General features: G+C 50.2%; 1 protein-coding gene and 1 long non-coding RNA gene across 4 annotated transcripts; both read right to left on the minus strand.

Moving 5' to 3' along the window:
* Positions 1–4,695: 4,695 nt before the first annotated feature.
* Positions 4,696–6,453, minus strand: LOC123120098 (protein ROH1). Its single transcript, XM_044540114.1, has one exon. It carries the CDS (start codon positions 6,287–6,289, stop codon positions 5,063–5,065), a length of 1,227 nt encoding a protein of 408 aa, XP_044396049.1. The 5' UTR covers positions 6,290–6,453; the 3' UTR covers positions 4,696–5,062.
* A 1,079-nt stretch (positions 6,454–7,532) lies between these two features.
* Positions 7,533–10,231, minus strand: LOC123124538 (uncharacterized). Of its 3 annotated transcripts, XR_006461142.1 has the most exons (5): positions 9,893–10,231; positions 9,270–9,460; positions 8,318–9,146; positions 8,003–8,169; positions 7,534–7,870 (listed from the first exon to the last, which is right to left on the minus strand). It is a non-coding gene; the product is annotated as an uncharacterized lncRNA (long non-coding RNA). The 3 variants fall into 3 exon arrangements; XR_006461141.1 differs by having other exon boundaries at positions 7,534–8,169; positions 9,893–10,229; XR_006461139.1 differs by having other exon boundaries at positions 7,533–9,146; positions 9,893–10,213.
* Between the last annotated feature and the right edge of the window lie 2,971 nt (positions 10,232–13,202).

Below are 13,202 nucleotides of genomic sequence, written 5' to 3' on the forward strand. Positions count from 1 at the left end.
AAGAGGACCCTCACGAAGATGCACGTGAAGATGGACAAGCCACCAAGTCCATGGATGAAGAGAACCAACGGAAGAAGGCAAGTCCACCTTCCAGGCCCCGGACATCCGGTCCCTGAAGATGTCAACAACAGCAGCAACCCAGCCGTCGAAGTGCTACAGGGCCCGGACATCCGGACCCAGCCCCGGACATCCGGCTCCTCCCGAAGCCCCGGAAATCCGGACCCTCGCCCGGACATACGGCGCCACGCGACAGAAACTACAGTAGCTGAACCCTCCAGCCCGGACATCCGGCCACCAAGCCCGGACATCCGGCCCCTCGGGAAGGCCTGGACATCCGGCCCGTCGCCCGGACATCCGGCCCCCTCTGTCTGCGCACAGTAAAGGGCCGAAGCCCGTGTACCCCTTCGACCCTCTAGATTATATATACTCCTTCTCCCCCATCTTTCTAGGGTTAGCAAAGGATTAGCTCATTTAGAGATAGAACTTTGCTCATCCATATCGGATCTACTCCACGAGAGAGACTGCGGCCCCTCTACGGAGAAGATCCACCTTGGATTCAAGACCCCTCACGGGAAGATCCCCTCGTGGATTCAAGACCTCCTCACGGAAAAGAACCGGTTACCGTTTGTATCGTCCGTTGTTGACTTTGGATCTTGTATCTTACCTTTGTGTTCATCGATCTAGCGCATGTGTGATCTATTCTTGTTGGTTGTGTGATTTCTCTCGTGTTTCCCTCGTGTTTCCCCTCGTGTTCATCACGTTCCTCGTAGGGATCCACTCCTTTCGTGAAAGATTGGCCATCTAGGGTTCCGCCCTACATCACGGAGCAGATTGGGTAGGCCGTGCAGATCCGTGCGCGGGGCGGGAAGGGCCGGCGTGGGCGTCGGCGCTGCGGCGACGGGTGACAAGAGGCGTCGTATCAAACCCGGAGCTGCCGCCCATATCGACCCGCTCACGCTCGAGTGCGATAGAGAGCGCCAGCTCGTACTCGTCTTCGGAGCTACCGTCGGAGTGTCTGCCGGTTCTTGATATGCTCGCCGACGCTAGGGATTGTACAGATTGGGGAAAGGGGAGCGTTGGGGAGCGGAGCGGAGCGAAGTGAGCTAGGGTTTGCTCCGGAGGGGGATTTTGTGGGGTCGGGGTGGGTCAGCGGTGAGGCGGGCTGATGTGGAGGACATGTTTGGGCTCGATATGAGGGCTGCTGGTCAGCCTGGGCGTTTGTCCGCGGTTTGAGAGCTCCGGTTGAGTCGGTTTTTTGTGACCGATCAGTGGCCGGACGACCTGCCCGGATATTTGAGACATGTCGGAGAAGGCAAAGGTATCCAGTATAGGATATCGATGAACGGAGGACAAGGAAAGGAGAGGTCCGGCCTTAAATGCTCTAAGGCCTCATTTGGTTCATACGGTAGAAATATCATATAGGAATCATTTAAAAAAAAGAATGAGATGACATATCTCAATTCCTACAAGAAAAAGACATGTCATTGGATGCATCGGATAAGAACTTTTACATTGAGTCTAAGCTAATTTTTTTTTTTAAATGTAAAATGTGGAGGTTTGACAGTTCTATATTATATGGTACGGAGGGAGTATATAGGAATAGGAATTCATTCATGCAAAGCAAAGGGCTCCAAATAAGGCCTAAATTTTACAACCTCCGCTCGGAAATAGATGACGCTGTATAATATGTCTATCCTTTAGAATTTCTATAAAATTCATGCAAACCAAGCGAGGAATAAATTGTAAGATAAAAGTTTGCCAACCTACAGTTAAGTAGGCGGGGCGTAGACTTTTCTTATTTGAGTTGGATGCGGGGCGTAGATCGTCTCACGTAAGTGATGTGACTTGGGCCCACGTGTGAGTCACCTGACTCGGTTATGCGGATGCTTAAGTGAGTCGCTGTTATATTCTTTGTTTGCTTGGGTGGTGGTCTTGCCGCGTAGAGAGGAGGAATGGAATGTTTCTTGCGGGGCGGACATGCTGCCGTGGAGGAGGCATAAAAAGAAGACAAATGCGGTAAGCATCATGGACTGTTGAAAGTTGATGATCCTCCTATACTGCCTCACCTTGCCCTGGCTCCCAGCCCCAGGTGGTTGTTTCGTGTTGAGGAGCACTAAGAGGCTAAATTTCGTGTTTTGATTGTTTTCTAAAACTTAATCGAAATTTGACCTTAGTTTAAATTTTTTTCAGGATCTGACCCTTTTGCTATCGTCAGGGTCCATGACGGTAGGGTATAACAGCCAACCGCCAAGGTCCCTGGCGATAGGGTTGCATGCGTTATTACAAATTTTTCCTAAGTGTTGAACACAGTGCGTGCTCATGCCTACTGCCGAGTACCTTGGTGGTAGGGTTGTACAGGCTACCGCCAGTCTGTTTGGCGGTAGGGATATTTTGTACCGCTAAGGTCTCTGGCGATAGGCTGTTACACCCTACCACTATGGAACCTGGAGGTAGCAAAAGAGTCAGGCCTCAATTTTTTTAAACTAGGGTTAGATCTTGATTAGGTTTAAAAAAAGTCAAAACACGAAATTTTACCGCACTAGGAAAGTCAAGGCCAAGAAGGAGCAGCTGCCACCGGACCGGGTCGTCCAGTCCTTCCTGCCGATCTCCGGTGATGCGATGGAGAAGGGGAGGGGGGATTCATCTGTTATCGTTACTGCTGTTGCCGTCGTCCATGTCGCCGACGACTTCCACGGAGGCAGTACCTACAGAGTCGGCAGAACATTCGTCTTGAGCCTCCCCTCGTGGTGGCATAGGAGCGGAGAGCTGTCTGTCTGTCGTGGGCAGGCACGACATGCCGCCATGTTTGGCTTGGCTGCACGTCTGAACTGAATCCCGGCGAGTAGTGGGTGCATTTTAACGTTGACTCCAAAGTCCAAACCCAATCCAGGTCGCAGCATTGGATCATTCCTTTCATGCTGGCTTGGGGTGGGTCACGTCAGTTCAGTTAGGCCAAGCCGCCAAGGTCAGGAAGACCAGGTCCTCGTGCCCGACCACCAGGAGGACAGACGACGGGTCCATCCATCTCCGTGGTGCCGGCGCCCTCTGACTTGGCCTTCCCTTCTCATACGACCGCTACCATCAGATCTGATGATGTGATCGGAGCAGCGTAATAACAGTACCACGGCAGCAGATGGACAGGGCTCGCGCCATCACACGGTATAAGCATGGCCCAGCCCCAACCCAATCCGTTCCATTTACAGCTCAACGCAGGAGCACAGGAGGCTACCTGTGACCAACAACACTATGCTGCCACTTGTGATCACAGGGCTAGCTTGTGCTGCTCTGCTGATTAATTCCTCCGTCTTATAATATAAAAACGTTTTTGACACTAGATTGATGTAGACACGGAATGTAGGGCATGCAATGGCAACAAGCTTACAGGACAGGAACTTCTCAGGTGATAATGATGACACTTGCGACTCCTCGGCGGATACCTATCTTTTTTGCAGCTCCATGTTTCATGTCGGTGGCCAGGTTGGCCGGTGGTGCCCATGCTATGAGTTGGATTGTATCCGTTTTAGTTCGGTTTACCATCAATTAAGCAATTTTTATTTGTTCTTAATCAATAAAAATGACAAATTTTTTGCCTCATTAAAAAAAACAGGACAGGAACTTGTCCCACATCATTCCTCCATGCTACTCCTTCATCTCATCCAATCTCTATTTTGCAAAGCTAGTAGGTAAGAGAAAAGAAAGATGCAACGCGCTTCTTTTATTTCATAACAAAGACCAAAGCCAGTAAAAAAAACTAAGTTAAAAAGCTACTCCCTGTCCTTTTCTATGGCTACTCCTAGTAGGGAGTAACTGATTGGACACTTCTAAAGGTTTTACTTGGCCGTAAAAGAAGAAAAACGACGGAAATTGGCAATGGCTCCTAGGTGCATATGCACCCATTGTCTAAATACACATCCAAATTTGCTCCAACAGCTGCCCTAATATAGGTCGAGAGCGGTGGCGAGCATATCGGGGTCGGCGGCGGGTGGAAGGAGCCGGCCATGGCACGCACCAGCCGGCCGGCGGATCCGAGGGTTTTCTGGCCACATGCATGGGTCCGGAAGCAGCCTCACGATTTTTGGGCAGCCGTCGAAGTGCCCCAAATTTGCCGCCAGGAGCCTATTTTTAGGGCTGCCCAAAATAAAATTTATAAAAAAATTAGGATTCTAAGAGGCCCTTTTTTAGGCCCTTCGTGCATTGCCCCAAAATATGGCTGCTGTTGGAGATGCTCAAGATCAAAGCCGGTAAAAGAAACCTAAGTCAAAAAATCAGTCATTTTCTGGACAAGATCAAACGGCTGTGAAGGTTGATTGGACACTTCCAAAGCTCATACTTGGCCGCAAAAGAAGAAAAACGACCGAATGGTATCATGTCTCAAACATGCATTTCCTATGCTCAATCCACAGGTATTCACCTCCTCCTACGGACTTTCACCCTTTTCAGCAGCATGGCAACATTCAGCAAGGAGGAATATACGTATTTGCTGCGGAACATGGGACGAAATATATAATATCTCCAAATCATATGGAGTACTATAATTTACAATACTCCTACATTACCAGGCCTAGAACAGCTGAACATGTATATGCACGACTTCCTCTTACAATGTCAGCGCTCTTCGGAACTTTGGAACGCAGTAAAAATGTTTCAGTTCCAGCAGGAACGGATACAGACAATCTCACACCCCCAATGTGCATGTGTAATTACAGAACAAAGCATTTTTCGTAACCATGAGAGGGATCAAACTGACCTTAGTGAGCTCTGGAACATAAACTCAACGACAAATTAGCCGTTGACGCACACAACTAACCAAAAATTTGGCAACATATATACCAAAAGGCATGGTAGAAAACAAAAATTAACATGGGAGAACCAAGCAGCCATCTTTAACATCATGGTGGCCCCTTTCTAATCCCCTTCCTTCCTTTACATGAAGATGAAGACGAAGGCACGTACGTACGTATTTGCACTTAAAAATACGATTTGGAACACAAACAAGCAAACCAAGAAGAAGAAAGCTACCTACGCCCACCAAATTGCCCGATCAATGGAGAGATGGGATGAATCAATCAGCATTGTGCATGGAGGAATCGAGGCCCTCCACGCGGCTGCGCACGATGCGGTGGAACACCTCCCGCACCTGCTTCTCCAGCGGCTCCAGCCCTTCCCTCATGGCCGCGCACACGGCGGAGAGTTCCGCTGCGGCCTCCCGCAGGTCGGCCTCCCTGTCCCCGAAGAGCGGGATGGGGGCCGCGTCAATGGCGTCGGCGAGCTTCTGTGTGGCTTTCTCGAGCACGTAGATTTCCTTGAGCAGGCCGCAGCAGGAGCGCCTCTCCTTGCGCTTCCCCTCCTCGGCCAGGCGTTCTTGCAGGGTGAGGAGAGGCGGCGCCCAGGGGAATGCGGCGCGCGCTGGCGCCACGGGCAGGTGGTGCGCCAGGAGCGCGCTGGAGCGGTCCGGGCACGGGACGGCGGCGACGAGCGCCCACGCCGTGAAGTGGAGTATGCAGCCCATGGCGTAGACCGGCGCCACGAGCCCCCCCTCGTGCGCGCGCGGCGCGGTCAGCCCGGCCCCGATGGCCTGCAGCTGCCGCGACGCCGACCACGCGCGGGACACGCTCCAGGAGAGGGAGCGGAAATGGGACGCCGATGAGGCGGCGGAGGAGCCGGTGGCCGAGCCGCGCGACGGGGACGCGCGAGCGCGGCCGAAGGAGCGGTTGCGGTGGGAGGCGAGGAAGGAGGCGACGCCCCCGCTGGCGGCGGCCGTGGTGTCATCAACGAGCAGGACGGAGAGGTCGGAGACGGCCTTGCGGGCGCGGCGGAGCTGGCCCTCGTGGATCTCCCCGGGCGCGAGCAGCACGGAGGCGGCGATGTCGGCGAGGCGCTCGAGGCGGCGCACCTGGTCGACGCCGTCACGGGCCGCGTTGCAGACGTCGAGCGCCTTGACGGCCCTCTCGTGGAACTCGGCGACGAGCCGCTCGGCCGCGGCCGGCAGCGCCCCGCGGCGGCGCGCCTGCGCCAGCACGACCCGGAACTCCTCCTGGCAGAGGATGAAGGCCTCGAGGAGGCGGCGGATCCAGGCGACGGAGAGGATCTCCTCCTGCGCGGGCACTCCCTCGGCCGCCTCCGCGGGCAGCAGGTCCCCAAGGTTGGCTGCCAGGTGGCGCTGGAAGACCTCGAGGTCGGCCTCCTCGCCCGACGCCATGGCCGTGTGGTCGCGGCGGAGCGAGAGGAGCGAGCCGAAGGAGAAGGGCGACGGGGAGGCCGACGCCCCCTGGTAGTCCGTCACCGGCATGGCCTCCGGCGAGGTCGCCGGCCGGGGGCGGGGCGGATCTCGCGCGCGCGCGGGCGTCCGGGCTTAGCGGGCTAGCGGGCGCGGGGCCCGGCGCATCTGTCGCGGCGACGGGGAGGGAATGGAATGGGAATGGGGAATGTGACAATGGAAGCGAAGTGGGAAGGGAGGATGGAGTTTTATATGAAGGCGTGAGATTAGGGGGTTCCCTACTTTAAATGGATTGTTAAATTAAATTAGCAGTGTTTAATAATGAGCTTGTTTTTGGGAGGCTGGGATGGCAGGGGTGCGCTAATCATGAAATGCTTCCACTTATTTATAGGCTGGGGAATTCCCATTCTTTTGTGCCTGGGATGTTTTCTACTGTACGCCTTCTTTTGGGTTGTTTTACCACAAAGTCCTTACCGGTGTTAGTGTTTATATTGCTTTTCATAGTAATAATCGCATGTTTTTAGCATGGCTTTTGGATTTCCATGCTTTGCAAAAAAAGCAGTTAAGCAACGGGATGCCAATCTCATTGCTGTCCATACCATACTCAGCTTCGCACAAACAATTTCTGAGCATTCCCAACGAGCAACGTAGAAGCAGTGAGCGCGAGCACGGGGGCCCCATGGACATGGGGCAGCGGAACGCGCCGGGGAGAACGGACGCTCTGCCACGTGGGACTCATCGCCGACCCGGTCCGCTCCGGGCTGCCCCTCGCTGCACTGCACGGGAATGTTCACCTTTCCACAGGCCAGCAAGCACCCCGGCCATGTCCACCAGCGAAGGTCGCGGCGAGCATGTCCGGTCGTTGGTCCGCGCGTTGAGTTGACCAGCGAATCCCCGTCCACGACGGGTGGGACAGTTATGTCGGTTGGAGTTGTCGCTTGCTTGCCGGGCCCCGCGTACCGGTGACGCCAGCCTTTTTTTAGAAGCAGATCGAGCTGGCAGATGATTCGCATTCTAGTAATGTTCACAGTTTCTTTTTGCTAGTGGCTGGGGCGCCACCTGGTGGCGCCACCTATGCGGCAATGTGCGCACTAATCAAACTGACACACTTATTAACGTGTTGACAATCCAAACGAGCAAGAGTGGCTAAAAATATAATACACAGAATCGAACTGCAGCAGAAGAGTGTTCATTCATAAAGCAAAGCAAGCGAAGTAGTTTCATCGATGCTAATAGATCTATATTAATAGAGGTGACAATCTTACAAGTGGATAGTTGGATGACTGATCACAGAAAGACATCCAACTGTTCAAGTCAAGGTTTAGCTTTCTCCGAAAGGTGGGCGATCTCCAAAAGAGGTAGAGTTCCTCGGATCATCACAACACAAGCATACCAAGTCTTAGTGAGAAACTAAACACGATACATGGATCATATGTACATGCAGTAGCTGGGGTCGACAGTGGTGCGTCAAGAGACGATGCACAGTTGCATCACTGGCTCACTAAGCTGCTCCTATTGCCATTTAATCAATCAACCGGTCTACCATCGAGACAGACCTCACCACCGTGAAGTACTGGCATACTCAAGAGGAGGGCACCTCCCCAGGAAGCCGAAACCTAGACATCAGCACAACCATGTTGGACCTTGTACTGCCTGTACAATGAAAAGAACATTATGATTTTCCAAAGCAAGAGTTTCCAAGAATAGGAAAATAAATTTTACATCAATTTCCTCTCAGATTCTGAAGACCTCCCTAAATCAGAAGAAGAAATCAAGTAGATGTACCTAACACACACAGATACATGAAGATAGGGTTGATAGATTGTGAATCAGTAGCTAACGTCTAACCATCTTGGAACACTGTCCCCCATGGTGTCCAGCCACCACCCTTCAGCAATTCATCAAATGGCAGCCGCTTTTTAAATGGTACTGTGTAACTAAAATCGACAATCCTGCAAACAAAATTGCAGAGACAAAAAAAATCTTGGCAAACTCACATGCAATTTGTATTTGATGTTTAGTTAGTTTGCAAATTTAGAGCCTAATGACAGCAGTTTTATTCTTCAGAAAAAAAAAACAACGACAGAGGCAAGGTCATACATGTGCGCGTGAAGACTTGTCTTTGTAGCCTGATTTGGTCATGCGAGTATGACACTTGTGTGAGTTCCAAACTTCTTTCACTCCTCGACTCATCGTCATGAGTTGCAAACTTGTATTTGCACTGATGTACTTTATGAAATAGGTACATATATATTACATGACAGGTTAGCAAAATCATGTTTTGTTCATTTCCTATTTGAAACAAAAAATTGTAGTGATCCTCTGCCCCATGAAGTTTCCTCAAAATAAGGGGAGAGTATACATTAAAATAGCTGCCAACTAAGGAATACACATAATACAAATGAGGAAGATATCAAGAAACAGTAACATCGCAAAATCTGGTAGGTTTTGCATTCATTTGTTCAAACTCATTGCGTACTCCTGCTGTAAATTTTAGAAGCCAATTGCAAGACTACAAACTGTATATTAACTCCTCTCTAAACAATGTTTTCTCTGCAGTTTGATCGTTAGTTTTCTTCAGGAAACAATAGGGAACGATCTTGTTGGAAATATATTATGGTGAAATAAAACCATGTAAGCTATCTCCAGCTGGACCAAGCATCTGCTATGTCGGATGTCGTTAGACCATATAAACATAAAAGGTAAACTGAACCAACTAACCAATATTCTGCAGTAACTACTAAATTCATGATTTGCAATCTAGTAATATTACTCCAGATCAGTAGTAAACTTACCTTCCTGATCAGTGTCACCTCCAGATCCACGACAATCACAGGTCCCATCCTCTTTATTCCCACGAGAATCACAGCTAGCCAGTCTTGTCAGAGTGACCTCCTTATAAGATCCAGCAGCCCATCTCCCTCTGCATCTACATACAAAACTCGAATCAATCAGCTGGAATTGGTGACTTAACAGATGATCTAGCTGAAGAAGAAGATGAATTCATCCATGTTTGCCGGTGAAGTGAGTCCATGGATGGAATCATTGGTACCTCGGAGCAGGAGGCGTGTATGGCGAAGTCGTTGAAGCAGTCGACGATGCACTGCTGGATGTCGAGGGACAGTGTGTCCAGGGTGCTCACCATCGACAGCAGTAGCCCCGGCTTGGCGGCGCAGTAGATCTCCACCCGGGTGTCCTCCTCCTTGCACTCCACCTCAAACTTCAAGCACACTCAGTCGGTCGCTGATCACCATTTTAAGCTACATCAGCAATGGCGCTCTGCTCCATTGGCGACTAATGTTTGTGAACGTGCATATGGAGCCCTGAGCAGTGGCGTTCGCAAATAAAACAACTGGAGAATGCTTTCCCTGAGATGTGCAATCTAGTTCTGCAGATTTTCGGATAGAAGCAGCAGCAGCAATATAAGGGCTCAGCTGAATCAGCTACTATAACGAACAAACAGATCTCGATTGAAACCGTCGAATTTACCGGCACCGAGCAGAGCAGAGCTCAGTCGCTTGTCATAAACTAAGACGAAATTGTGCGCGCACACGAGCGCAACTCGAATCGTAGACCAGAGGAGAAGGAGGCCCCGGTCAGATCAAAACCGAATGGACGGCCCTTGCCGTTCGGCGGCGCATCAGCTCGCGAAGAGAGAGGGAGGTGCAGGGGTACCTTCTTGCAGGTCAACGGGGAGCGCGAGGTAGTAGATGCAGTCGGTGCTCCGGCGGCGGCGTAGCTCCTCCTCGTCGACCGGCGCGTGCGGCGTTCTGCCTCCAGTCTTCGCGGCGAGTGGGTCTGAGAGAGAGAGAGGGAGGGAGAGAGGGGTCCATGGACAACCGAACGGCCATTGCCGCCGCCAGAATGAGCCGCCGATGCGCCGCTTTCGTTGTTCCCATACCGGAGCCGGCTTGACCTTGTCGATGACAGTCGGGATTTTTTTGTGCACGCGCCCCTAAGGACCGGCTTTCGGGAGCCCAGTCGTTGTCATTGAATCCTTGAATCGATCTGAAAAACCAAGCATCAAATCTCGTCGTTGCATACACACGACAAGAAACCCTAACCTCGTCGCGTCGAGGAGCTGGCAGGAATCTACGCCGGAGCTCCGTCTAATCTGTCTCCACGAACGAACTTGAGGAGGACCGGAGCCCGGAAGATTGACTCGAAAAAGTGCCGCCCTTGTGAGAACCAAAACCCTACGTATCTACCTCTCTCTCTTGCACGCACACACAAAAACCACTCGTCTCCTTTTTCTGAAACGTGCATGAGAATTTGCATTAAGAGAGAAGAGTGAAAATTACAAGAGGCCAGCCCATAGGCTAGCCAAAACCCTTGTCCACCACCCAAAAAAACCTTGTCCACCATCCACCACACATACCTAAGACACATTACTCGTGTTCACCCACAATTCCCTGAATTACTTGCCTCATCTGCCAGGCAAACGGCCACACGTTCCATTCGTCGGCGATCCTAACCATCAGTCCATTGATGGCCATGGCTATCTTGTCAAAAACTCTCATGTTCCTTTCCTTCAAAACGGAGTTCAAAACTAGGATGATATAAGAATTCATCTCCTTCCTTGTCGCAGTGCTAGCCGTTGTCCATCAGTCCACCAACACATCCTGCTAGGAAGGGGTGAAGCTTTCCCAACGTTTGACCTTCAACGCCTGAAACTATACTGTGCGCGCAAGTGTGCATTGAACAAGTAAATGATCAAGAGTTTTAGGCTCTTGCAAACACATCGGGCAGCTAGGCTGGTGTGGTAGTCCCCTGGCCGCAAGACGAACGAATGTCCATCCCCTATTCGTGACGACTAACCACGCGAAGAACTTCACTTGCGGCAGCGCCCAAGAGTCCCAAACTTCATGCGCGCCAGTCATCTCAGTTAGACCAAAGAAGAAAGCATGGTAGGCAGCACGGGCTGAATAACATCATGTTTCAATCCAAATCCATCGAAAGGCATCCGGCTGTTCGCTCATGTGCATTGTCTGCCTCTAAATCCCACCCCATAACTTGCAGAACCGGGTGATCATGGCAATTGTAAACGAACCCTTGATGTGTTCGATCCACCTATTTAGGGCAACGCCAACCTAAACCGCACAACCCATGCAAGTGACCGGAGGAACTGTCGCCACAATGCCAGGGGCAATATCGGTAGTAGAGACCCCTTTGATGCACTTGTCAGTCCAGAACACCGCATCCTTGCCATTGCCAACCATGCAGATCATCGATGTCGTGAACATACGTGTGATAACCCACAAGTATAGGGGATCTCAACAGTTTTCGAGGGTAAAGTATTCAACCCAAATTTATTGATTCGACACAAGGGGAGCCAAAGAATATTTATAAGTATTAACAATTGAGTTGTCAATTCAACCACACCTGAAGATTAAATATCTGCAGCAAAGTGATCAGTAGCACAGTAATATGATACTGTTGATAGCAGTGCTAACAATAGCAATGGTAACGGTGATAGAGGCGGGGTGTCTAGTCATGTCCTCATCAAACGGTAACAACAGTAACAGTTTTGTAGCAGTTGGAACATTAGCAATAGCAATAGTAACTTAGCAAGAGCAATATGTGGCAAACTCGTAGGCATTGGACTGGTGAATTCGTTGGATAATATTCAATATACAAAAGTCGTAATCTAGGGCGATACAGAACTAGCTCCAGTTCATAAATATAATGTAGGCATACGTGCTTACGGAAAAGAACTTGCATGGCATCTTTTGTCCTACCCTCCCGTGGCAGCGGGGTCCATAAGGAAACTAAGGGATATTAAAGCCTCCTTTTAATAAAGAACCAGAACAAAGCATTACCACATAGTGAATAGATGAACTCCTCAAACTACGGTCATCACCGGAAAGTATCCCAATCACTGTCACCCTGGGTTTACGGATCATAACATGTAATAGGTGCATATGGCTTGCAAGATCGGATCTAGAACATAGATATAATGGTGAAAGCATAAACGGTTCAGATCTGAAATCATGGCACTCGGGCCCTAGTGACAAGCATTAAGCATAGCAAAGTCATAGCAATATCAATCTCGGAACATAGTGGACACTAGGGATCAAGCCCTAACAAAACTAACTCGATTACATGATGAATCTCATCCAACTCCTCACCGACCAACGAGCCTACAAAGGAATTACTCACTCCCGACGGGGAGCATCATGGAATTGGTGATGGAGGATGGTTGGTGATGACGAAGACCGAAGATCCCCCTCTCCAGAGCCCCGAACGGGCTCCAGATCTGGCCCCCCGATGAAGAACAGGGGGTGGCGGCGGCTCCGTATCATAAAACGCGATGAAACTTCCTCTCCTCTTTTTTTCTGGAAAAATAGGATTTTATAGCGTCGGAATTAGGGTCAACGGAGCCCCAAGGGCCCCACCACCCACCAGGGCACGCCAGAGGGGGTGGCTCGCCCTGGTGTCTTGTGGGCAGCCAGCCCCCCCCTCCAGTGGGTCTTGGTTCCAGTATTTTTTATTTATTGCAAAATAATTCTCCAAAAAGTTTCATCCAAATCCAAGAACTTTTATTTCTGCACAAAAACAACACCATGGTAGTTCTGCTGAAAACAACGTCAATCCGGGTTAGTTTCATTCAAGTCATGCAAATTAGAGTCCAAAAGAAGAGCAAAAGCGTTAGGAAAAGTAGATACGATGGTGACGTATCAACTCCCCCAAGCTTAACCCATTGCTTGGCCTCAGGCAATTCAGTTGACAAACTGAAAGTGATAAAGAAAAACTTTTACGAACTCTTTTGTTCTTGTTTACATATATATGCTTAAACAACACCCAGGTTTTTAGCAAAGATCATGCCTAACCATGCAAGCAATAACTCTTAGAAATTATATTAGCTTATATCAATGGCATAATCAACTAGCGAGCAATAATAAGATATATCAAATGCCAATACTTTGTCAAAACAATCATGATATAATATGACAACAGTGGTAGCTCGCTAGCCCTTTTTGAGACC

The sequence above is a fragment of the Triticum aestivum genome, chromosome 5D, assembly GCF_018294505.1.
Source record: "Triticum aestivum cultivar Chinese Spring chromosome 5D, IWGSC CS RefSeq v2.1, whole genome shotgun sequence".
In the NCBI taxonomy this organism is placed as follows: domain Eukaryota; kingdom Viridiplantae; phylum Streptophyta; class Magnoliopsida; order Poales; family Poaceae; genus Triticum; species Triticum aestivum.